Source organism: Chelonoidis abingdonii, chromosome 14 (assembly GCF_003597395.2).
Source record: "Chelonoidis abingdonii isolate Lonesome George chromosome 14, CheloAbing_2.0, whole genome shotgun sequence".
Classification (NCBI taxonomy): Eukaryota; Metazoa; Chordata; order Testudines; family Testudinidae; genus Chelonoidis; species Chelonoidis abingdonii.
Window position 1 is genome coordinate 23,492,202 of NC_133782.1, and position 23,911 is coordinate 23,516,112.

Here is a 23,911-nt window from a genome sequence, read left to right on the forward strand (position 1 = left end):
CAGCCAGATACACAGATGCAAATACAGCAAAACAATTTAAAAGACTATACTTTTGCTACCTTGTACTTACAACTGGGAAACAGAAAATCAGAAGGACTGGAAATAGACCCTCTCATAGCTGAGAGAGCACAGACAGACAAAGACCCAAGACCAAGAAAAACCCATTAATTCCCTCCTTTAAGCTTTGAAAAATCCGGTTTCCTGATTGGTCCTCTTGTCAGGTGTTTGGTTCCCTTTGTTAACCCTTAGCTATCTGTTTATGACAGGGTGGCTTTATTTTGCTGCCAGGAGAGCTCTCTCCTGCCAGCAAGGAGCGGCTTCGCTGCGTATCTTACAGCGGCATGGTGGCTGGAGCAGCACAGCTGTGCTCCTGTAAGGTACACAGTGTAGACATCGCCTAAATGCCTCATAAACTGCTGCACTGATTCCCACTGCATCTCCTCTGAAGCACCGTGGTGATGGTTGTGAAAGATTTTGGGTGTATCTGAAGAAGGGTGGCTGCTGGAGTGTGACTGTGGGAAGAATCTGAGAACCTTTTCCTCTTTTGATACCCTCCCAAAATGGTGTACTGAACTGCAGCAGGCTGTGTGTGGAGAAATGTTAGTGGTGAATACTATCAAATGTTATTACTCTGACAATGAAGGCTATTGGATGTGCATGTTTTGTAAATCAAGCATGTTTCCCCTTAGGGTCTATACTACCATCTGCCTGGTCTTTGTATTAGGAACATGGTCCAAGTAATATAATAGTTTTATTTAAGTACCAGATTACATTTACTATGGGACTGTTGCACTATTATCTCTTACTTTCATATGTTTCATCATCCTCTGTCAGAATATGTACCTTTCCTTGAGCTGGGGAGCTGAGAGGTTGCCTTTGTTAAGGACTAGTATTTGTCTAGATTGGTTTCTAATACACAAAAAAAGCCCCTATCATGGGTCCCAGAGACCAGATTTTTAAAAGTATGTAGGGACTTAAAAGTACAGATAAGCATCTAGTGGGATTTTTCAAAGCAACCAATAGGAGTTAGGAGCCTACATGCTTTTGAAAATCCTAATAGGTGCCTAGCTGTATCATTAGGCACCTAAACACTTTACTAATCTGACCCTGGGTGTTTTTGTCATTAGTAAAAAACCAAAATCCCATGAAAAGATGAAGCTGGCAGCTAGGCCTCAACCTGAGACCAGAAAAATCATTAGCTAAGGGTTAAATTAAAACCCAACAAATACCCCTTCTGACAGCTACTACTCCTTATTGTGACCCTCTAGCCCCAAAAGCCTGGGTAAAAGGATAGGCCCTGAAGATTGATAGGTTTGAGCTCTTTCAGACTGAGGGGATGGGTAGGTTCCAAAGCTATGAAGAGAAACCTGAGAGTAGCTCCTGTCTCTTAAGGTCTGTCTGCACTGCACATTTCTCATGGGGGCGAACAGAGTACATACACTGTGCCGTCACTCCGGTATAAATAGCAGTGTAGACAGTGATGCACTGCTTAGATGAGTAAAGAACCTGGAGGGTCTGTACCCTGCATAGTTCTCTATGTGCCCAACCAGTGCCTAGCATCTACAATGCTATGCTGCCAGAGCCTTTCCTTGCTGCCTCCCCCCTTTTCAGAGCTACACACCGTTGTGTGGATGTAGCTTGCTTTTCACTGAGGTGTGTAGCTACACACACCCTACACACCACCACCAGTGGGGTGCAGTGTAGACTTACTCTTAGGTATGTCTGCACTGGAGCTGGAGGGGGTAATCTGCAGCTCAAGCAGACATACCCACTCTAGCTTTGATCAAGCTAGCATGCTAAAAATAGAAGTGCAGTCATAGCAGCACACACTGTGGGAGGGGCTAGCTGTGCTGTGTATGATCCTATCTGAGATCCCATGTACATACTCAGGGCCCCTAACCCATCCCATTTCTCATGTTCCCACTGCCACACTTTTATTTTTAGTGAGCTAGCTCAATCAGAGCTAGCGTGGAGATGTCTACTGGCTTCAGTTCCTGACTCTGCAATTGACACAAAATGTGATCCTGCAAACACTTAGACATGTGTGTAACTTCATTTCATGTGGGTAGTCCCATCACTGCTGCTACAATAGAATTACTGTTATTTTTATTCTGAGCTGAGAAATTCTCTCCAAGCACGGTTTACTGGAATTTATTAGTTAGTCACATTAGCAAATTTACCAGGAGCATGCTGTACTTGAAAGGGAATGGTATTAAGTTGAGCACCTAATTTCCTCGGGCACCTTTGAAAATCCCAACTTTAAATTACACAGACCAGACCAGTCTAATACAAAACCATCCCATACAAACGTAATGTGCTTAAATAATTCTGAGATGATGAATGTTTACCAGAGAATTGGAATATGCTGAATTCTAATGAGTAGAACAGATGAATGCAATTCTGTGAGCTGTGTTTGATGCAGGAGCAGCCATTTATTTTACATGAAGCTGGTTCTTGTTTTGGCGTGTTCACCTTTGGAGGTAAAGGCAGGTCAGTGTGTGGTTGGTGGCTTTGCAGCTGGGATCTTTGCTCAGACTGTTCTTTGAAGAGAATCAAACAGGAAATGGAGAGAATGGCCAGGAAAATGTTACACATGCTAATACCTGGCTGACAGGTTAAAGATTTGTGTTTTACCCAAGATCCCAGGTCTCTTTATACAGCTTTCTCCGCTCCCGGACACTGCCCAGTGCCTGAGTCACTGTCATTAGAGTAGGCAGATGATCATCTCTATAATGATGCCATTCACAGCTGATCTTCCTGGATTGAAAATGAACTGTAGCCACTGTGGCTTCCACCTTTGCCGCATAGCAACGAGAGCAGAAAGTCAATTAATTACCTTCTTGCTGGAATCCAGGGGTCCTTTCGTCCTCAGCTCAGTCAAGTGTGTAATGGAAAAAGGGAACGAAGCAGACTGCATCTGGCCAACAGGGAATTGCATGACAAAGTGAAAGATGAGCTATGGGAAAGCAGGAAAGGGAGGGGCAGTGGGGAGAAAACCCGCTTCTATGAGTTCATTTAAAAAAAAGATAGTACTGATTACTTTATTATTGTCTTATTTTCTGAGACTGTAGTCTCCTTGGCCCTTCCTGATGCTGCAGAAGTCTGGAGCAATCCCCTGATTTCTCTGCTTTTGCTTCACGAAAATGCTTTGCAGAGGCCTCTCTCAGTGAGTGTTCACTTTTTTTCTGTTGTAGTCTTCGTAAGTTACCCATAATGGCTGACACACAGTAACCCATGGCCTGGAATTCCACTCTGTTGTCTTAAAGCCCATGATAGGTCATCTTCAGAGTAGGCCCCCTTAACATTCCTTTAGGTGTCTTTTCATTGTGAGGAGGAGCAAAAGGGAATAGCATTGCAGGCCACAATTTAAAAAAAAATCTCCGAAACGATGGACAGATGCATCAGAACGCAAGAAACCACCTCTTATCTGCTTGGATGAGTGAAAAGTAGGGAGACTGGCAACAGGTTCAAAATAGACTCCCAAGTAAGTTGATGCATATCACTGTTCATCTTTAAAATATCCACTACTGGGTTTGTACTTGTAATGGGTCTTATATTGGGCACCTGTGTTATATCCATCTATCTAAACACATACACAGAGTATAAGTTACTGTAGGTCATAAATCAAGGACAAAATCGAGCCTGGTAGGAAGAGACCAGAGGTGGAGGAGAGAGATTGTTTGAACCGTGCTACCGACAGCTGTGTTGGAAAATAGTCATGTGCTGTTTTGTAATGCAGCTGGTGCTACCACAAGTCTTCAGTCTAGTGTGGACAGGGAGTGTGTGTGTGTGTGTGTGTGTGTGTGTGAGTGTGAGAAAAGCATGTAACAGTGTTAGGCTGTAATCATGTGTTCAGTTCCAGACACTGTCACAAGCTTTTGAGTGTGTCTGTGCTGTGAAGGAAGGAGGGTAGAGCATGTGTGTAGCCACAATTTATGATGAGGACTGAGAAGTTCCATGGTTTTCTGTGATATTTAGCAGGTTCTGTGCATCCCCCTCTCTGCTTCCCCCTAAATGTTCTCCCACCCCAAATACACATACTCTTTCTAGAGCTGATCAAGAAAAGAGGCATGTATTTTGTGAAAAATTTCTAAAATCACAAAAATGTTTCATTCAAAATGTTTTTGTATGGAAAAATTCCTGTTGGCTTCAGTGGGATTACTCACATGCTTAAAGTTAAGCACATGCTTAAGTGCTTTGGTGGGTCAGGACCAGAGTTCTCAATATCCTGCAGCATCAAACAGATAATGCAGCAGAGGAACCAGGGCCAAGGACTGCAGGGCAGGCGCTTCTGCCAGAAGCCACATGTGAACATTTCTAGTACTGTGCCCTTCTACAGAACTTTTCATCTATTGGTCTAGTGCAGTGGTTCCCAAACTTTAACAGCCCATGAACCCCTTTCACTAAATTGTGAAATGTCATGAAGCCCCTCCGAAAAATGAATATTTTCAGGGATTTAAGTTTAAATTTCCTCTGTGTGATGGATGCGCTTGCTCTGCTCTGCATAGCTCTTGGAAGTCCAGAACCACTGCTGGCTCCCCCGCTGATGGAGGCAGGCCTTGGGTTGCCAGCTCCAACTGCCTGGCCCCGCTCTCCCTGGGGCTTGGGCTATCTGCCCTGCAACCAAGTCCCACCTGCTGCCTCCAATGCCTCGGGTCCTTTGGCCGCCATTAGTGAAATTTTTCTGTGAACTTCCTGTAACGTTCTGCGAACACCCAGGGGTTCATGAACCCCACTTTGGGAACCACTGGTCTAGTGAAATGAGATCTTACAATGAACTCAGTGCATTTCTCTGGTTGTCTGCCTGACTATCTGTTACCCAATAACTTTTGAACACCGTCTCTGGTCAATTCCCAAAGTCTAGGGAACATTCTAGGCATCAGTGGGCTGAAACCTATTGATTTTTAGTGAAAATCAGAAAATAAAAAAATTAAAAAAAAATATAATGGAGATATGCCTATCTCCTAGAACTGAAAGGGATCCCCAAGGGTCATCAAGTCCAGCCCCCTGACTTCACTAGCGGGACCAAGTACTGATTTTGCCCCAGATCCCTAAGTGGCCCCCTCAAGGATTGAACTCACAACCCTGGAAGGGGGAAAAATGGGGAACATGTAGAGCCTCTGGCATCTGATTAGCAGGCCTAGCAGCTTCAACCTTCTCTGCAACTGTCTATACATAAAAGAACCAGTGGATGACAGCCATTAATATCTTTGGGATAATGATACCTCCCCTTCAACTCTGCCCATTGTCCCAATACAGTTTTAAAACATTAACACCCTGAATAATCTATCTCCCAGACCAGGGGTGGGCAAACTTTTTGGGTATGGAAACTGAGGACCGCATCTGGGTATGGAAACTGTATGACAGGCCATGAATGCTCACAAAATTGGGGGTTGGGGTGCGGGAGGGGTGGGGTGGGGGTTCTGGGGTGGGGGCAGAAATGAGGAGTTCAGGGTGCAGGAGGGGGCTCCGAGCTGGGGCAGGGGATTGGGTCAGGGGGGTGAGGGCTCTGGCTGGGGGTGAAGGCTCTGGGGTGGGACTAGGGATGAAGGTTTGGAGTTCAGGAAAGTGCTCCAGGCTGGGACCGAGGGATTCAGAGCACGGGAGGGACATCAGGGCTGGGGCAGGGAGTTGGCGCATGGGTTCCCAGCCAATGGGAGCTGTGGGGGCAGCGCCTGGGGTGGGGGGCCACGTGCAGAACCTCCTGGCTGCCCCTACGCATAGGAGCCAGAGTGGGGAACATGATGCTGCTTCTGGGAGCTACATGGAGCCATGGCACGCACAGAGAGGGGCAAGTCCCCAACCCTGCTCCCTGGCTGGAGCTCTGGGATGGGGCAAGTCTCAACCTAGCTCCTCAGCAGGAGCTCGAGGACCAGATTAAAATGTCTGATGGGCAAGATGTGGCCCATAGTTTGCCCATCCCTGTCCCAGATAGAAAAGGAAGGGGAGGATGCACACAGAGCCAATGGCATGGGGATGGGAATGTGGGACAATAATATGGAGGAAAGGGAATATGAGGGATACATGGAGCCCGGGCATACGGCAGAAGGGGAATGGGATGCATGCACAGCCCCTTCCATGGTGGGGAAGTGAGGAATGGGGGGCATGGGCAGAAGGATGAAAGTATGGTTTAAATCTAATGCAGCTTGTGTGTAGATCTTTGTACTGGGGCTGCGGTATGAGGATGAGAGAAATTGTCCCAACCAGAACAACAGTGAATGTTTCAATAGCAGAAGTTGCTGTGGGATTGGGTGTTAGAGATGGAAAAGCCCTGTTCAGCATCTGGGCCATCTCAGTGCCAGTGCAAGGCCATTCTTTGTACAATGGAAGTAACTTGGGCCAGGGACCGTCTTTTTGTTCTGCGTTTGTACTGTTGGTGGTGTATTGAGGCCCTGACTAGGCCTGGGATGGGGGGCTCCTCAGAGCTACTGCAAAACTAATAAAAATAGGACAAACATGCTTAAGTGCTATAGCTGAATAGGATGCTACGATTCCAGAGAGCAGGATCAGTTCGTGAGTTTCCTTCCCTTTGGTTTTGCTGCTGCAGGGGGCGATCTGGATGGGATGGCCTTTTGTTTTCTCTCTCTCTCAGTGCCCTGCCAGAGATGCAGATAGAGCTTCTGAGCTTTCATGCACGGGGTGGATAAATCATGATATATAAAATCAAGATGATGGGTCTTGTGACTGGAAGTGGTTCAGATTCCATGGTGAATCCCTGAAATATGAGTGCATCTGGGCTCCATTTAGCCTTAAAGCACCATGTTCGTTATGGGCCCATGGGGCTATTGTGTCTGTTTCACTCTTTACACAACAATCAGCAATATGAAGGAACCATATGGGCAGAGCTGCGTGCCAAATAATCTTGTTTGCTAACTCTACACAAATACACAAAACCTGGCTCTGCACATACTGTTGCTCTGTGGCAGGATTCTAGCAACTTCTAAAACACAGAACATGGTGAGCACGACCGGAGAGCTCATAAACTACTTAAAGGGATACCTCCTTATTCCTATTCACCACCGGGTCACAAAGCAGTGTGTTTCTTTGTTGCTGTTTAAACACAGCCTTGAGAAGAGAGCTGGGAGTGGGTATAAATAACACCAGCAAGATTCCTCTCATCAGCCACTCACCTTTAATTACAGAAGGGAATAAGATGAAAGACTAGCAGCATGGAGAGAAAAAACCAAACATGCTGATCTTCATTGTAGAGTAACTTTCTCTTTTTAATGGATTCTCCCTCCCAAATCATCCAATGTGAGGCCACTGGCATGTTCAACAGATGGATTAGCAGTTGCAAACATACAGCTGAGCCCCCGTGAGCCTCAGGCACCAACGTTATGTACAGTAGTTGAGTGTTTGCTAGCTACCGTGGAAGACAGGGAAAAAATAAACATGCTGGCCTGATACACAGAGAAAATAGAGCGCTGTTCAATCACTGCTGTGTGCTGGGCTGGGCTTGAGAGAGACTAAAAAAGGGTAGATGACAAAGGAAAGGAAAGATGCAATGAAAAGCATGAAAAGAAAGGGATTGCCATTCTGGAGGAATACACCAGAGAGAGGAGTCACAATCTAGGAGTTAGAGGAAAGGAAAGATGGTCTTGTGAATAAAACACAGGAGGGGGGCTCAGGAGTTCTTGGTGCAAATCACTAGCTCAGCCACAGACTGTGTGATTTTAGGAAACCAACTTAGTGCCTGATTTTGACAGGTACTGAGCATCAGCAGCTCCTATAGAAGTCCAAGACAGCTGTGGGTACTCAGCACTACCAAAAATCAGGCTCTTTAACCTCTCTGTGCCTCCATGTGCCCATCTGTGAAATGGGAATTATAATACTTTACAGGGTTGTTATGAAGATGAATTCATTAATCTTTGTGACATGCCCAGAGGCTAGTGTTGTGGACCATAAAATACCAAGCTAGAGAAAAAACACAGGGTGTGGGTCAGGAGAGCTGGGTTCTGTTGCTGTTTTATTCACTGATGTGTTGCTACCTTGGCTGTAACAGCTTTGTGCCTTTTCTGTAGAAGGGGGATTTCACCTACATGGCTGCACAGGGTGTTAGAGACAAGATGGGTAAGAGAATATCTTTTATTGGACCAACTTCTGTTGGTGAGAGAGACAAGCTTATGTGGAGCTCGTCCTCAGGTCCCAAGTAACCTAAAGAAGAGCTCTGTCTGGCTCGAAAGCTCGTCTCTCGGACCAACAGAAGTTGGTCCAACAAAACATATTTCCCCACTCACCTTGTCTCTCTAATATCCTGGGACCAACATGGCTAAAACAACGCTGCAGCTGCAGTGTTTGCTACAGAAGTGCAGAGTATTAATATTCGTAAATATGTGAACGTTTCTAAAAATGCTATTTGCCATTTTCCTGTTTTCTGTTGCTTAAGCTAGGTACAGTTAGGGACAGAGGAATTGCCATCCCACAACACATATGTGTGGTCCATCAGGTTCCCTGTTCACTCTCAGAGCATGGGCAGCACCACAACAGATGCTCAAAGAAAGCCTTCAGAGCCCTCATGTAATGTGCCAACTGTACCATACAATATTATGGAAGGAAATTTCTTTCCAAGCCCTGCTGGTGAGCACTACATGCAGTGAATCATGATACTTGGTCGCCCTTGTGTTTTGTTATCCTGAGTAGTGTAATGACAGCTGATATTCTTTTTCATCTTGCTAAAAATATCTGCATGGTTAGTGTTCCACAGCAATGAGTTTCACAAGTTAATTGTTGCATTAAAACCAGCTATTTATGTTTATATATTTCTAATTGTTTTTGCCCTGTTAAATTCATTGCTTGTCCCTTGTTATTGCCTTATGGGAAAGGATAAGTACAGAAGTGCACTTTTTATCTGGCCATTCTCCCTGTACAGCCAATTGTGCTGACCTAGATCAACCACGGTGAGACCTAGATGGTCTCAAAATTAAAATTAAATAAAGAAAAATAGGTGTGGAATGTGGGGAGTAGACAAGCATGATGGGAAGGGAGCTTCCTTCACAATCCCTCCATGACAGTCCCAGCGTGAGTCATTATCTTTAAGCAAGCATTACAATATGGAAAACTGTATTGTTCTGGTGCTCAAGTCCATCAACCATGTCAAATATTCTGGGGAATATTTCTTCCTCTTTTTCTCCCCTTAATTCTTTCCCCACTTTGCTTTATACCAAGGCGTTTAAAACCTTCAGGTCCACATTTACAGCACCCTCTTTAATTTACGTACTCTTAGATTTGTACAAAAGTGGACAAGCACCCTGAACATGTGCACAGTCATCTGCTTATGCGTATCACGTAGCCCAGGACCCAGCTGCCCAATTTACATACACATGCAAAATTCGAGAATAGGGAGTGCTAATATTTGCCTGCAAAGTCAATTGTGAGCCTAAAAGCAGAAGTGCCAAATTATAGGCCAATCTGAGGCTGGTTCAGAATGTGGCCCTTAACATCCAATCTCAGAACCTACAGGCGTGGGTAGTATATTCTGTGGTGTATTCTTGTTCTGCTGTTACAGGAGCTTTTCAATAACATCTGCAAACTGCTTCTCTATGTTAACCATGAACATATCACCAAGAGTACCTATGTACTGATTCACTGACAGATCTTGCATTCCTGTGGGCTGCTGCTGTGGGTTTCCTTTTGGGTATAGCTGGAATAAATTTGTGAGAGGTCTGAATACAAGGGTGTTGGTCTTCCTTCCTCACTGCAGAATGGACACAAAATAAAGGATGAAAAATAACAATTAAGGGGCAAAGTTGGTGGGCCTGGGCACTGCCCCTACGAACCACAAGGGAGCAAAGGGCAGTAGTGTTCTGCCCCAGTTCTGACTCCTGTAGTGCAAACAGAAAGGTCATTCCCCAGACCATCCATGGAGAAAAAATAGAGACATACCGACTTTGAAGCTTCAGGGTGGGAGCCAAGCACTAACTGCTGAGGATGAAACTTATCCTATGGGCTGGATATTCCGTACCTGCCCTTTATGGAGTTTCTTACAACTCTCCCCAAAGTAACGCTGGCCACTGTCAGAGACAGGATACATGACCAGGTGGCCCTCTGGTCTGATTCAGTATGGCAATTTCTATGCTCCTTTGTTCCTATGAAAGGAGTTGTGCAGTGACATCCTGGGAGCAGGCCTATGGATCAGAAGTGTGTATTCAGCACATTTGTGTGAGCATTTGCTCTTGACCTAGCAACAGCAACTAAGCACACACAGACACTTTACACCCAGTATAGATTATTCCTACTCTGTCCAGGAACAACCTGCCTGGGATAGAGGGGTTCAAGGATGCTGTGTGTTGGGTGATTGCTGTCCAGAATACAGTGAAATATTGATGCTCAATTTTCTGCAGCTATTTACAAATAGGACCAGAATTTTGTCATCAATTCAGTTTTGTGCAGGAGAAACAGACCTCATCATTGTTTTGATGGTCTTGATAACTGACTGGAATATATTGATGAGATTATAGAATCCTAACAGAAAGCAAAGAACATTGAGTTTTTAATTTGAATTTTGAAGGGTTTAAATATTACCAAGCATACATATGCTATGCTTTTCCTTGACTCTCAAAATGATACTATAATTGTGTCCTAGGAAATATACTGTGTACTACTCATGGCATAAATATGAATATTTTATTTAAATGCTCATTTAATTTGACAGTGATGAAGCTTTATATATGTCGTCAATGAAAACCCTATTAACGTGAATCCAACCCATGGGAGAAATGCCATGTTCACAGTGAGCTTGGGAATCTGATCTCATAAACATCAACAACGATCACCTTCTTTTCATTTCAACAGGAAAGCCAAGGTCACAGTTAAATTTAATTCCTACTTAAGAGAAATATCTCCTAGGGCATTTTTTTAGTCTTATTCTCATTTTTGGAAGATTTTTATTTTGTTGTTCATAATGATTTGTTTGCGTGGCATATGAAGATCACAGAGATTCATGGGAAGTTTTGTTCATGTCAGAGAAGAAACACTGAAAAGTATAAAAAAAAATGTAGGTCAAATCTGGAAGATGTTACTCAGTTTTTACTCAGTCCTTACACAGGCAAAATTCCTACTAGGCTAAATCCTGAGAGATACTGATTTAAAACTGTGATGCCTTTAGTTATGCTTCTGTACTGCACCTTTTAAATCTTAAGAATTCTGCTGTTTACAGAGTCAGGCAGTCATTTTGTGTTCAGTTGGCTATTAGCCAAGATAGTCAGGGATGCACCCCCATGCTCTGAATGTCCCTAAATCTCTGACTGCCTGAAGTTGGGACTGGATGACATGGGATGGATCACCTGATAACTGCCTTTCTCTGTTCATTACCTCTGAAGCATCTGGTACTGGTCACTGTCTGAGGAAAGGATATTGGTCTACAGGGACCATTGGTATGTATCAGTATGCCCCCCGTTATGTTCTGTGCAGATTGTTAAAAGAAGAAGACTCATATGATGTGCTCTTTCTCATGGAGCTTTTGCTTTTTGTTTTTTTCTTGTTATGCTAGTGTCTTAACCTAAAGTAATGGTGATTCTGGCTGCAAGTGTCTCTTTCTTGTTTCTGGAAAATCATAAGATGATGGATTTGGTCCTGCTGGTGAGGATCTAGCCACTCAGTCTGGTTCTACTGTAGCAAACACTTGCATTGTTCCATGCTAATATTATGCTGATGAAGATTCATTCATAATAACAGAAGCTTGAGTTTATCTCATTAGTAGTTATTCCACATTTCTGTGCTTTATGGTACTAGATGATGGGCAATGGTACCAACTTCTTTTGGCGAGACTCAGAGGTAGTGTGTTCCCGAGGGAAACCCTCAGTTCTTTCACTAACTTTTTATCCCATAACCTGGGATGCTAATAAAAAAGAACATATAATACAAAAACAGCTGACCTCCGGTGCCACCATAAACTTTTATAGCAGAGTTCAAACAAGAGACTGACTCTAGTGAAGGGACATAACGGTAGAATTTCACAGGGCTACTTTCTCCTAATAAGCAGACTATCAATACATCTTCTACAAAAATTATGCAGATATAGTTAGGTGACTGTTGCTGAATCTCTTCCCCCAGCCCAAAGCGCACTGATATATCAGCGTCTTTTTCCTTCTCTACCCTCTTGAAATTCCCAGCTCTGTTCAGAGCTATTAACCAGGTCACAAAGGCTTGTCCCAATCCAGCAGTTTACCTAATTGCCTTTTTATAGTGTATTCTGCAACTCTTTATTATCCTGTCAGAATTCACCTCCAAGGCTTCTGAGGAGGTGGGGGAAGGGGGCTGGAGAGGGAAGAAAGAACTGGAATGAATTTCTGTACTGTACAGCCACTTGTGTCTGAAAGCTTAGAACAAGAAGGTGCATGTTTACAATACCAGAGGGATAGCTAGATACCTTACAGGTTTTATCAATGGGTTGGTAAATCTTTGGCATTTCTGACCTCTGTGGTCTAATACACACACACACATACACACACACTCTTATTGATTTCAATAGTGGCCCTTAAAATCAGCCCGCTAACAGTCACTTCAGAATACTATCCAAGATATCACAATTTTGCCCTAGACTAAGAATTAGGAGATATCTGTGGTAATTGTATGGCAAATGTTGACTTTTTGTGGCAATTGCTGTATGCACCTTAGTCACTTAACTTCAAAACATACATACCTAGATGTAAGTACAGAGTAAGTACACATTTTACAGGGTAGTTGCTTTTTAACTATACACAAATGCAAACAATCGCACCTTCAAGTACCCACAATTCTCTCTGGTCACATGGGGTCTCTTACCCGTCCAGTAAGCCAACCAGCTAAAATGAAACCAAGGCAAAACTCGTCATTTTCAAGTGAAAACTTGTCCACACCTTGTGATCTTGCAGTGGTGGTTCACCCAACTCTTCCTTCAAATCAATTGCAGTTTGGGATGTGCAAGGAATTCGAAATTGACTTCTCAGTATATTTATTTGACTGGAGAAATTACTGTAGGATTAGCTCCTAAATGGAACACAAATAACCAGAGCCAGTGTGGTGTGAGGTCTAATTTTCTGCAGACCTAAATTTCTTGTATGTTGCACTGGGAGCAGGTTAGATGCATGATCACACCCTGAACATGGAATCTTTCAGCTCAGGATCTCCAAGCGCTTTGCAGCCTTTAGTTCAGACTCACAGGACCCTGTTGGGTTTGGTAAATACCATTATAATACCCATTTGGCAGAGGGGTAAACTGAGGCAGAGAGCAAAGGACTTGCTCAACCTCTCCTCTGGTAGACACCTCTTTAAAAAAATTGCAACACAGAACTGTAGAACTTTGCACTGAGCCGTATAGTTTCCCAGTTTCCCTTCCTGAAAACAAGAACTGCTTCTAGGCTGAGAGCCCATTTGCAAGGCGATTGTGCCTAGCTATGCCCATCTGCAGTTCACATTAGAAGAGTCGGTGCGTAGAGCAACTGTGGGAGGAATCGTGCTTTGTGTGGGCTCCTCTGCCCCCCATTGCCCAAGGATTTTTAGTCATGAATAGCCTTTCCCTCCAGGTTATTAAATCAGGAACCGCAACTGCAAATCGCACCGCGCCTGGGCTGTGTAGATAAGGGCGAGTGTATTTAACCCATGGAAGGCTTTGCAAGGCAGTTCCATTCCCATTAGATTTCCTGGCACAATGGCAAGGCTCAGCGAGAACTTACCGTCAAAGCAGACAAGCTGGTCAGCATCAGTTAGCCTTCTCTTTAGGAACAGATACTCCACTGTCCTGAGTCTGGAAAGGAGATGCGCTTTGTTTAATACAAGGAGTGGGAAGGAAGATCATTCCAGACAGCGCCTGGTGTGACTGAGGCTCCAGAAAGCACCCAGGTCTTTGTTTTTATATAGACAAGCAAAGTGTAAAAATCAATGGAAACCCTTCCGTCTTTGTGAAGCCGGGGCTTAGGAATTGTTATTTGCTCTGCTTTAGCTCCGTTCGGAAATTATTTGCAGATCAAATGCACCCCGAAGACCTGCTAACCTTTGGGCAATGTTTAGATGTAAAATCCTGCTTGGGGATAATTATTAGTTGGGGGGGAAGCATGAATGACGTAGACGTAGTTCTCTCTCTCTGTCTCTGCTGTCCCTGGTCCTCACCCATTCCCCACTTTCTAATGGAATAATGCACTGCCGGCGAAGATGAAGAGAGAAGCATAGGTAAGCGCCAAAACTCTTCTCTGCAGCTTTCTTTCTTTCTTTCTTTCTTTCTTTCTTTCTGTCTGTCTGTCCAGTCATATCTTGAATTCATTCTTTAGACCATGGCAAAAGTTTAGGGTAGGTTTTACAGAAATCCATTCAAGGAAGCTGCTGGGAAATACACAGAAACTAGCTAGGAGGAAGTTTCTTTCTTGAGAAAGAATTCTCAGGTAGGCGGGTGGGGGTGGGAGGAGGAGGAAGAGTCATTTTCATTGTGGGTTGATGTAAATTGGTTTTTTTTTCCCTTCTGGGGACGTATTGCTTGGCTGTTAGTTTATTGCTTGTTTTTCAGTTTTATTCAAAGGCAAACTGCCTATTAAGATTTTTGTTTTCCTTTGCTGTAGAATTTAAATGTAGTGAAGCAAAGTTCCGTTTAACAGGGATAGATACGTGTGTAAAAATAAATGCATTTAGCTGGTGATTGACTTTAAATTTAGTTTTTTTTTAAATTAAACTCAGTATATGAAATCCAGATTACATTTAAAGATGTAATTTATAGGGGTGACGTGTTGTGTATCGTCATTTCTTAGCTTCACCCCGCATTGTGTCAGTGAGCGATTTATACAAATGGGCGTTTTACGAGGAGTTCTAGCACTTAGGACTCCGCAGCAGTCCGGTGTGAATGGAATGGGGGCTTAGTTCGGATGCTGCTGTTACTCTGGTTTCTGTTCCCTGGTAACAATGCAGAGCTGCACAGAGGCGCGAGTTAGTTATCCGGACAAACCCTTCTTTGGAGCCGATGCCACAGGGAACAGGACCGGGACTGTTAGTGGAACAAAACCCGGCTGCGAAGGAGAGAAAGGTGCTTGTATTGTTCCGTACCAGGGAAAAAGAGACTTGTCTGGGTGTCCAAACGAGCTCGTTATTACCCAAACTCCTGGCTCCCTAGTATATGTAGAGAGATGCGTCTGTTGATCTGTATATTAAGTTGCATGATGATGCTATGTAATAGGAAGACAGTGGGATATAGCTTGTCCCCAGTGAAGTCCATGAGAGGTTTGCCATTGACATCACAGGAGTCAGAAATTCACCCTGCGTCCTTAATGCCCCGCAAGAGGAGAGAGAAGTGACGGACTCTGAGACGGAGGCAAGGCGTGTGCAGCGCTAGGGACCAGCGAGCAGTGTCTGCTGCCTGCTATGGTGTTCTGGCATCGAGCCTGGCTTGCTGGACTCAGTAACTAGCCCTGAGCCATAGCCCCGGGCTCCCTGGTACTTAGCGCCCTGCTCTTACCTTCCCAGTAGCTTCAAACACGCGTGATTGCTTTGGTCCCACAACTCCCCACAATCCTGCTTTGATTGCCAGTGTGCGAATCTGGTTCAAACACAGAACTAGAGAAATTAATCGGCGAGGGGAAAACCCCTTGTACACTGCCCCCCTGTTTGTTCGAGTCTACATTTAGCTGCCTCCCGGGTTGAGTTTGTTTCTTTGCCTCCCTCTGTCAGGGTTGCCCTAGGATTGGTGCAGATAGGATGGGAGATGGACAAGGGTTTATTTGTCTGGTGGCTTTCCGGTGAGGGAGGTGCGACTGACATCATACAACTAAAAGCTCTTAATGGCAAAAATGAGGCTTCCCCCGTTTGACGAAATAGTTAAAGTCCACTAATGGGGCGTTCACAGAAAGATCTTGTTAGCACCAGGAGGCAGCTTGCCAAAAGGACCAGAGAAACGAAGAGGGAAGACGGAGGTTAGTTTCAAATATCTACATTCTTCACAGATGTTTGTTTTCAATAGAGAATAAATAGGATCGCTGGTTTAAGGCTCTCTAAATTTTGTAAATTTATAATTAATGAATAACTCTTCGAGATAGATCGATATATTTGATTTAAAAACACGATTAGAATTCTTCCTTTGGTTTATGCTAATGAACAATCATAAACTGGAAGAAAGGAAAAGGATATTTTAAGTGTCGTGAGAAAAAAACATCAAATTACTGTATAATTAATCGTTTCTTCCGGTCCTTTGCTACCCGACTGATGGAAAAATTGCAGTGGAGCTTACAGTCCAGCAAAAGACAATATATTTTTGGATTATCAGGTGTTTCGTTCTGTGGTTTTTGTGGAAAATTCTCAGTGCTTTACTACAGCTCAAGTCAGTTTCACAAGTTAAAGTCCTCTGAAGCCAGTTGGTACCCTTTGATCTATGATGTGTTGGGAATCAGAGAACTCAGGGCTGAGCTTAAGAAATATGGTCTGGATGAATCGCACAACTCCAGACATACCTTTCCCACCCCATTTTCGACAACAAATTCCATCGTATGTTAGAACATAGTAAAATCTCGTTGAATTAAAAGAAAAATCATTTTCCGTTCAGTGGTAATGTGAGGGAGGAGGAAGGGCATAGTCATTCATCGATTAAAAATACACACCTAAATTTGTGATCAGAAATTTTTCTTAGGGGGATTTTTAAAAATGGAAGTTAAATTCTAGTTGCGATTTGCTGGTTCCGTGGCTCCCGATGCATGCTGGATGTTTCTAAATATGGATCAAAAATGGGTAGCGCTCCTCTTTCTCGACCTATTTGTGCAATGATATGTAATAATTCCTTCTCCAAAGCAAAGGCAGAGATGAGCCCTGGTTTGCTAATGCATCTCGCGGCCTTCCTTCTTTTGCAGAGAACCGTTTGCTGTAAATAAGCATCATTGTTTGGGTTCCCTTTGACCTTTCGCACCCAGGTTCGCATGGAAGATCCCAGGAAGGAACATTACAGAAAGGAATTAGGATACAATTGTCAGTGTACATAACAACCATAATAGAAGAGCTAGTTTTTTCTTATTTTGGTAAAGCTCTAACTAGTGTCAATTCTAATTGGTTCAATTCAGATATACTTTAGCCTATTAAATCTCTGTTTTAACTGGTTAAAGGCATCTCACGAGAAATGGTGGATGTATTTCTCCAGGCTCTAGTCGTTTTCATCTTAATTTCACATCCAATTCCTTTTCTCAGTTCAATCAGATTTGTATTAGTCACCTATCTTGTAATACTTAGGAAAATAATCGGTAGTGTCGACAATTCTGCTTATCTTTAATACAAAATGAGTTTGGCAAATAAAAAGAATTTTTGAAGAGAAATCAAATATACGTGTCTTGTGAAAGCAGTAAACAATAAGTAGATTTTTACAGCTCGCATTTAACATCTTAATAAAATAAAATTAAAATAAAAAACCCTATCCAGGTATTCTGAAGGCAGGGAAGATGGCATCCTCTAAACAACACTGCTCTAAAACTACGCATTCCCTTACAATGGTATAGATTTCCTTCTAGATTTCCCCCAAATGGAATAACAAAGTGACTGAGTATTCAGTTCTTCACCATGCCGCGTAATCTCTTGTCCAGGGAAATATGCTAAATCAAAATGAATAATTTTAAGGCTGTTGCATTAAAAATAAATATAAGCATTTGAAAGCAAAAGTAAATAATATGATATATCTGTATGTAATAAGGTGATATCTAAATGTGGCATCTGTAGTTGTAGAACATGGATAATAAGGAGAAATCTGTATCTACATACAGCTATCGAATTTATGTATACAAAAGTCGAATCTGTATCTGAATCAGGATTTTAAATATATGGGCAAGAGAGAGGAATCTGCATCTATATAAATATGGAATATACCTATAACGACGACCTGTATCTAGATATTTAATAGATGAAGAATAGGGAGGAATCTGTATCTGGATGTAGATACAGAATATAGGTATAATGAGAAATCTATATTTAAACTGTAGATATAAACGATATGGGCAATAAGAAGGCATCTGTGTGGGTACATAGAAAGGCATGATATGCGCACAGTAACAAGGAATCTGTATCTAGCTATACATTATAGAAAGAAGGTATATAGCCGTTTAAATCTGGCTTTAGTGCATTACACTGTATTTTGGCAAACAAAAAATGATCCGCGGATTTCTAGCAACATTAATTACACGTAGGAATCGTTCGAGAGACCAAACGATGGAAGCGTAAGCTCCCAGCCTCCATTGGGTGTTTTCTTTGGGCCCCTGTCTTGCCAGCTAAAATCGGCTCCCAAATCAGTGCTGGGCGGCTCCTTTGGGAAGATAGAGATATAAATATAGATACGCATATAAATCAGGGAGGGGGAACTACCCCCATCTCCCTCCACCGCCAATTCCCTCTCTCCCTCTGCAGTGTGGATGGCAGAGCCTAGAAGGTGTGGGTGTTGCTGTGTAAAGGGGGGGAAGGGCTTTGATGAGGACTGTGGTACCTCCCTCAGAAATGCAGCAATCCTCTCCCCTTCCTTCTGATAGATGGGCGCATTGGGATGGAGACGTGGTGTGCACAGCAAAAGGCTTGCGTTGGCAATCTGGTGATCATCCCACGTTCTCCTGCCTTTCTCCCTTAGGCTCCTCTGCATTGCACGGGCATCATTGAGGCTGGAGACAACCAACCCGCGTCTCTGCTGCTCAGAGAGGGGGCAGAGACATTCTGGAGCACAGGCTGGGTACCAGACCGCCGACCCCCCCTTCTCAGCACTGCAGAGACCCCCCCTCCCCGGGACCCCACTTCACTCCCCAGCCTATATGCACAAGGAAGAGGGTGAGGTGTTGATCGGGAGGTGCCAAGGAACTCAAACCGAGCGGGGTCATGCTCCAGGGGACACTGAAGGGGAGAAGGTCCAATTGCTGTAGGAAGTGGAGATAGCGGCTTTGCCAGCCCCGCAGCAGCAGAACTTTGTCGCCTGGTGCCGAGGATCGCCGGCTTCTTGGTAGCCAGAAGATCCCAAGCAAGAGAGGCAACATGGCCACTCTGATTCGGAGCAAGCTTTCCAACGTCGCCACCTCGGTTTCCAACAAGTCCCAGGCCAAAGTGAGCGGCATGTTTGCGAGGATGGGCTTCCAGGCGGCTACCGATGAAGAAGCGGTGGGCTTTGTGCATTGCGATGACCTGGACATGGAGCACAGGCAAGGGCTTCAGATGGACATCTTAAAGTCGGACGCCAGCGAAGAAGGAGCCGAGCCACCCCTAGAAGGGGATATCCATTACCAAAGGGATGGCACGGGTCCCCTGCCCCCGTCAGCCTCCAAGGACGAGGGCATATGCTCGGAGCTCTCCGGCCAAGGCAAGCCCAAAATCACCGCCTGGGAAGCTGGGTGGAATGTCACCAACGCAATCCAGGTAACGGGAGGGAGGTGGGGGGGGGCATCTCACCGTACACCCCCAGCGGCACGCCCCCCAGTGCTGCAGGTTACCTGTGCAGGCATGTATAGGGAACAAGGGTCATAATAATAACGTGTGTGTGTGTGTTCTCCTTCAGTCTGACGCAGAACCTTGAAACATACCAGGCAGAAATGGCATGCACATGCATTGCGGGTCTGTGTGTGTAAGCAGCGGTGTGAAGTGCGGGTGTTTACATATTCACACAAACTCACAACATCGTTTCAGATCGTGCTTGTTACACAAATATGTCAGCCCCCTCCCATCCCCAATTGCATGCTTTTTTTTCCTCTCGGGAATTATATTTTGATGGCGTAAAACCCTTGTGGGATGGGTCTGTAGCCAGAGAGATCAGGCCAACAGAGGGTGTCCATTTGGAATGCAGTCCACTCCCCTCTGCTTGCCTTTATGGTCTGGTGGAGTCAATTCAGTTTGGGCTCGGGGTAAATTACTAAAAGGAAAAAAAGCGGTCATCCCTTCTCCACAGCATGACAAGTCGCCCAGTAAAGTTTAAAAATGAGAAGGAGCGCGTGGCTTTTACCAACTCTCTCCTGTTGTAAACAGAAATCACTTGAACCACCAGAATGGCATGTCCACTGAGCGTTAAAGTGTCTCACCTGAACACTGTGCAAGCAAATGAATACACCTGAGAACGGTGTGTTCCCATTGAATCTGTTTTCTCCCAAAGTCCTGGTATTCGCTGCTGTAAACGTGAGATGCGTGTTTGTGACTGATTTTCATTTGGGGTTTGAGGGGATTTAGTGCCTCCCCCCCTATTCCCAGCCTCCTCCTCTGGCTGACTGGATATGTGAATATTACCAATTTCACCGCGAAATTATTACCAGTCGCAAATTAAACCCGAGCAGTTTTACGAGTCTCTCATCTCTTCTTAAAAAGCTTCCGTCTGTTAATTCATTTGTACTGATAACGTTCCTAAATGACTGCTCTACCCACTGGACCTTTCCCTCTGGGCCCCATGCACACGAGAGAACAGCAGTGATGGGTTTGCCTGTTCTAGTAACCTCCCCCCGCCCCAACTTTCTAGCTCCAGAATGATTATGTATGTGAAGTGTATTTCCTTACAGGGTTCTAGGCAATTTCAAACGGAAAGCGAGTCCTTTGTGGAGAGCAGCTAGAGACTTTTAAAGGTGTCACCCTCCGAATCTCAGTAATGCGGACAGATCCCGCAAGCAACTCGCGCTCTCAAATGCAGAGGCATCCTCAGTATGTCAAAAGCAACTGCATCCTGGAGAGCCGTGTGTTGTAAGTGGCAACGCAGCCCAATGATTTTTAATCTGGCTGCATGAATATTTCCAAACCTTTTCCCAGAGTTGCCCCTTAAAATGGGGTCTCCGTTTTGATCGAAACCAGACTCAGTGTCCTATATGTTTGAGTGGGGAATTAAAAGGTTGATCGAAGATATTCAGAGGTTGGGTATTAAAATAGCAGAGTAATAACAACAACAATACAATAGTAATACAAGAGTGAAAGTTTTATGAAATCGTGAGGACTATTCCTTTTCAATTCTGAAATGACTAACTTCTCTGCCTTTCATTCCGAAAACAGATTTTTAACAAATTCTGATCAAATGTGGTTTTATTTTATATTAAAATGCTTGTCTTCAGGTCAGTTCAGCAGCTCAGGAAATATTTAGACATTTAAAAAGAGTTCTGGACAGACAAATGAAGCAGGAATCCTTGTCCAATTTCATTTTTAATTTCCCTCTCATACCTGCTTATATGAAGCAGAATCTTGCTGTTGGTTTGTGATCTGATTGCACCGCTGTGTGTGTGTGTTTGTGTGTGTGAGAGAGATATCTTGCTGCTGTATGTGTGTGTGGTCTCTTGCTAAAATGAACACTACAGTATCCATTTTGTCTCTTTCTAGGGGATGTTTGTTCTTGGCCTGCCCTATGCTATCCTTCACGGTGGATATCTAGGACTGTTTTTAATTATTTTCGCTGCAGTAGTTTGCTGCTACACTGGGAAAATCCTTATTGCCTGTCTTTACGAAGAGAATGAAGATGGGGAGATAGTCAGGGTGAGAGACTCCTATGTCGACATTGCTAACGCTTGCTGTGCTCCCAGGTTTCCCAAGCTTGGCGGGAGGATTGTGAATGTGGCTCAGATCATTGAGCTGGTCATGACCTGTATTCTCTATGTGGTGGTCAGTGGGAACCTGATGTACAACAGCTTCCCAAACTTGCCTGTCTCCCAGAAATCTTGGTCTATCATTGCCACAGCTGTGCTCCTGCCTTGTGCTTTCTTGAAGAACCTCAAGGCTGTCTCGAAGTTCAGCTTGCTCTGCACCTTAGCCCACTTTGTGATCAACATTTTGGTGATTGCCTACTGTCTCTCCAGAGCACGTGACTGGGCTTGGGACAAAGTCAAGTTTTACATTGATGTGAAGAAGTTCCCTATCTCCATTGGCATCATAGTCTTCAGCTACACCTCCCAGATTTTTCTGCCTTCCTTAGAGGGGAACATGCAGCACCCCAAGGAGTTTCATTGCATGATGAACTGGACTCACATAGCAGCTTGCATTCTCAAGGGACTCTTTGCCTTGGTAGCCTATCTGACCTGGGCTGATGAGACTAAAGAAGTCATCACAGACAACTTGCCATCCACCATTAGGGCAGTAGTCAACCTTTTCTTGGTGTCCAAAGCTTTGCTTTCCTACCCCTTGCCCTTCTTTGCAGCTGTGGAAGTCCTGGAGAAGTCCCTTTTCCAAGATGGAAACAGGGCAGTCTTTCCTAACTGTTATGGGGGTGATGGGAGGCTCAAGTCTTGGGGACTAACCCTCAGGTGTGCCCTGGTAGTTTTCACCTTGTTAATGGCTATCTACGTCCCTCATTTTGCCCTCCTGATGGGTCTTACAGGGAGCCTCACAGGTGCAGGCCTCTGTTTCCTGCTCCCCAGTCTCTTCCACCTCAAGCTCTTGTGGAGGAAGCTCATGTGGCACCATGTTTTCTTTGATGTCGCCATTTTCGTTATAGGTGGTATATGCAGCGTGTCTGGATTCATCCATTCTTTAGAAGGCCTCATAGAGGCTTATGGTTCCAACACAGAAGACTAAAGAATGGCCAGAGCTGGTTGCATTAAAAGAAAATTACACTGAACATCCACATAGCCAAATAATTATGTATCCTTTTAAAGAAAAGATTATTTTAGTTATGTGCATCCAACAAAGTAAATCATACAACCTAAAAAATAAAATAAAGTCTTTGCCCTGCAGTTGTTTTAATAAGCTAAGATTTCAATATATTTTTTTCTTATTTATAAATTTTTTGAAGGAAAATATTTGACAACCCTCCTACCCTCTAAATAATGGTCTGAACTTTCTTTCAATATATCTTGTAGGGTTGTAAAATGCCCAATCTAGAAACAATTTTCAAGGTAATAGTCTTGCAAATATTAAGCAAGTCAGAGTTGCAAGATTTGAAACACAGTTGTCAACCCAGTGGATTTGGGTGTTTTTGTGTAAAATTAAAAATAGATATTGAGTAGTGAGTGGGGGCAGGGAGGTCCCCTTATTTTATACCCTGTGAAGGGTGGTTACAGAAGTGTGGACAAGACCTAGATTGTATGAACACCCAAACAGTTAAAATGGTAACAGCTGGTGACCAATCATCCCAGTGAGATGTAATGTTTACATTGTAGTAATAAAATAAATACATATTCTGAATTCTTCCATTTTAACTCATATTCAGTAATCCCATTTGATCAAGATCTTTTGCCTCCAGCTGAAATCACAGACCTTGAGTTCAGTTCTCATTTTTTTTTTAAATAATCATGACCTCTAAATTTAACAGAAAGTTGTTGAATTTGAAAGCGTTCAGGCTACAAAAACAAGACAAAACTCATTCTGTGCAATCCACCAGATCTGTGCAGCTGTTTCAAATGTACCTGTGGTGTAATTGTGGTAAATAAGATTAAAAAAAATGTATATCAGAAGATTTATCTTTAACATATAATGTGGTACATAAATATCTCAAACAATAAAGAGAAAACATAACGACTATGGCTGGCATGGTTTGTTATACGGACTGCAGGTTGGAGGAGTCTAACCAACATCATGAGCGATAGAGGAGGAATATGCAGGTGTCAGGGCAGTGTTAGGAGTGGCTGAAGGGAAGATGCTCCTTTATTTAGCTTTTGAAACAAGAAAGAGAAAGCAAGCCAGAGGAGGAAATGAAAAAATAAAGGAAAGAAGGCCAGCCCTCTCCACTCTCTCACAGCTGCACCAGTGACCACGTAGGACCTTTTCTCTCACTCACGCCAAGCGCCCACCGCTTTCCATAGACGTGCCCCATGCGAATGGGAGGTTTGCCCGAGGGAAGGCTGCAGGCTAAGGGCTGAGAGAAGAAAGCTTCGCAGTATGGACTGCGAGGTTGGGAAACCTCGCCACGCTCTGCAGCTTTGGGCACAAAGAGGAGAGGCGGCCATGGCCCCAACTACCACGGGGGCAATCCAGTAAAACACCAGCCCAGACCACACAAGGGGACTCACGCGACACCCCAATCTACTAAAGGAGTGTGGGTTACAGCGCCTGAAGT

The 23,911-nt window shown here is 44.0% G+C and overlaps 1 protein-coding gene across 2 annotated transcripts; it reads left to right on the forward strand.

Moving 5' to 3' along the window:
• The first annotated feature begins 13,922 nt into the window (after positions 1-13,922).
• On the forward strand, positions 13,923-23,374 carry SLC32A1 (solute carrier family 32 member 1). 2 transcript variants are annotated; one of them, XM_032774323.2, is made up of 3 exons: positions 13,923-14,145; positions 18,545-19,317; positions 21,244-23,374. In XM_032774323.2, exons 2-3 carry the CDS (start codon positions 18,940-18,942, stop codon positions 22,429-22,431), a joined length of 1,566 nt encoding a protein of 521 aa, XP_032630214.1. In that variant the 5' UTR covers positions 13,923-14,145; positions 18,545-18,939; the 3' UTR covers positions 22,432-23,374. The 2 variants fall into 2 exon arrangements, with proteins under 2 accessions (XP_032630214.1, XP_032630215.1); XM_032774324.2 differs by lacking the exon at positions 13,923-14,145 and adding an exon at positions 15,784-15,869.
• Positions 23,375-23,911: the final 537 nt, after the last annotated feature.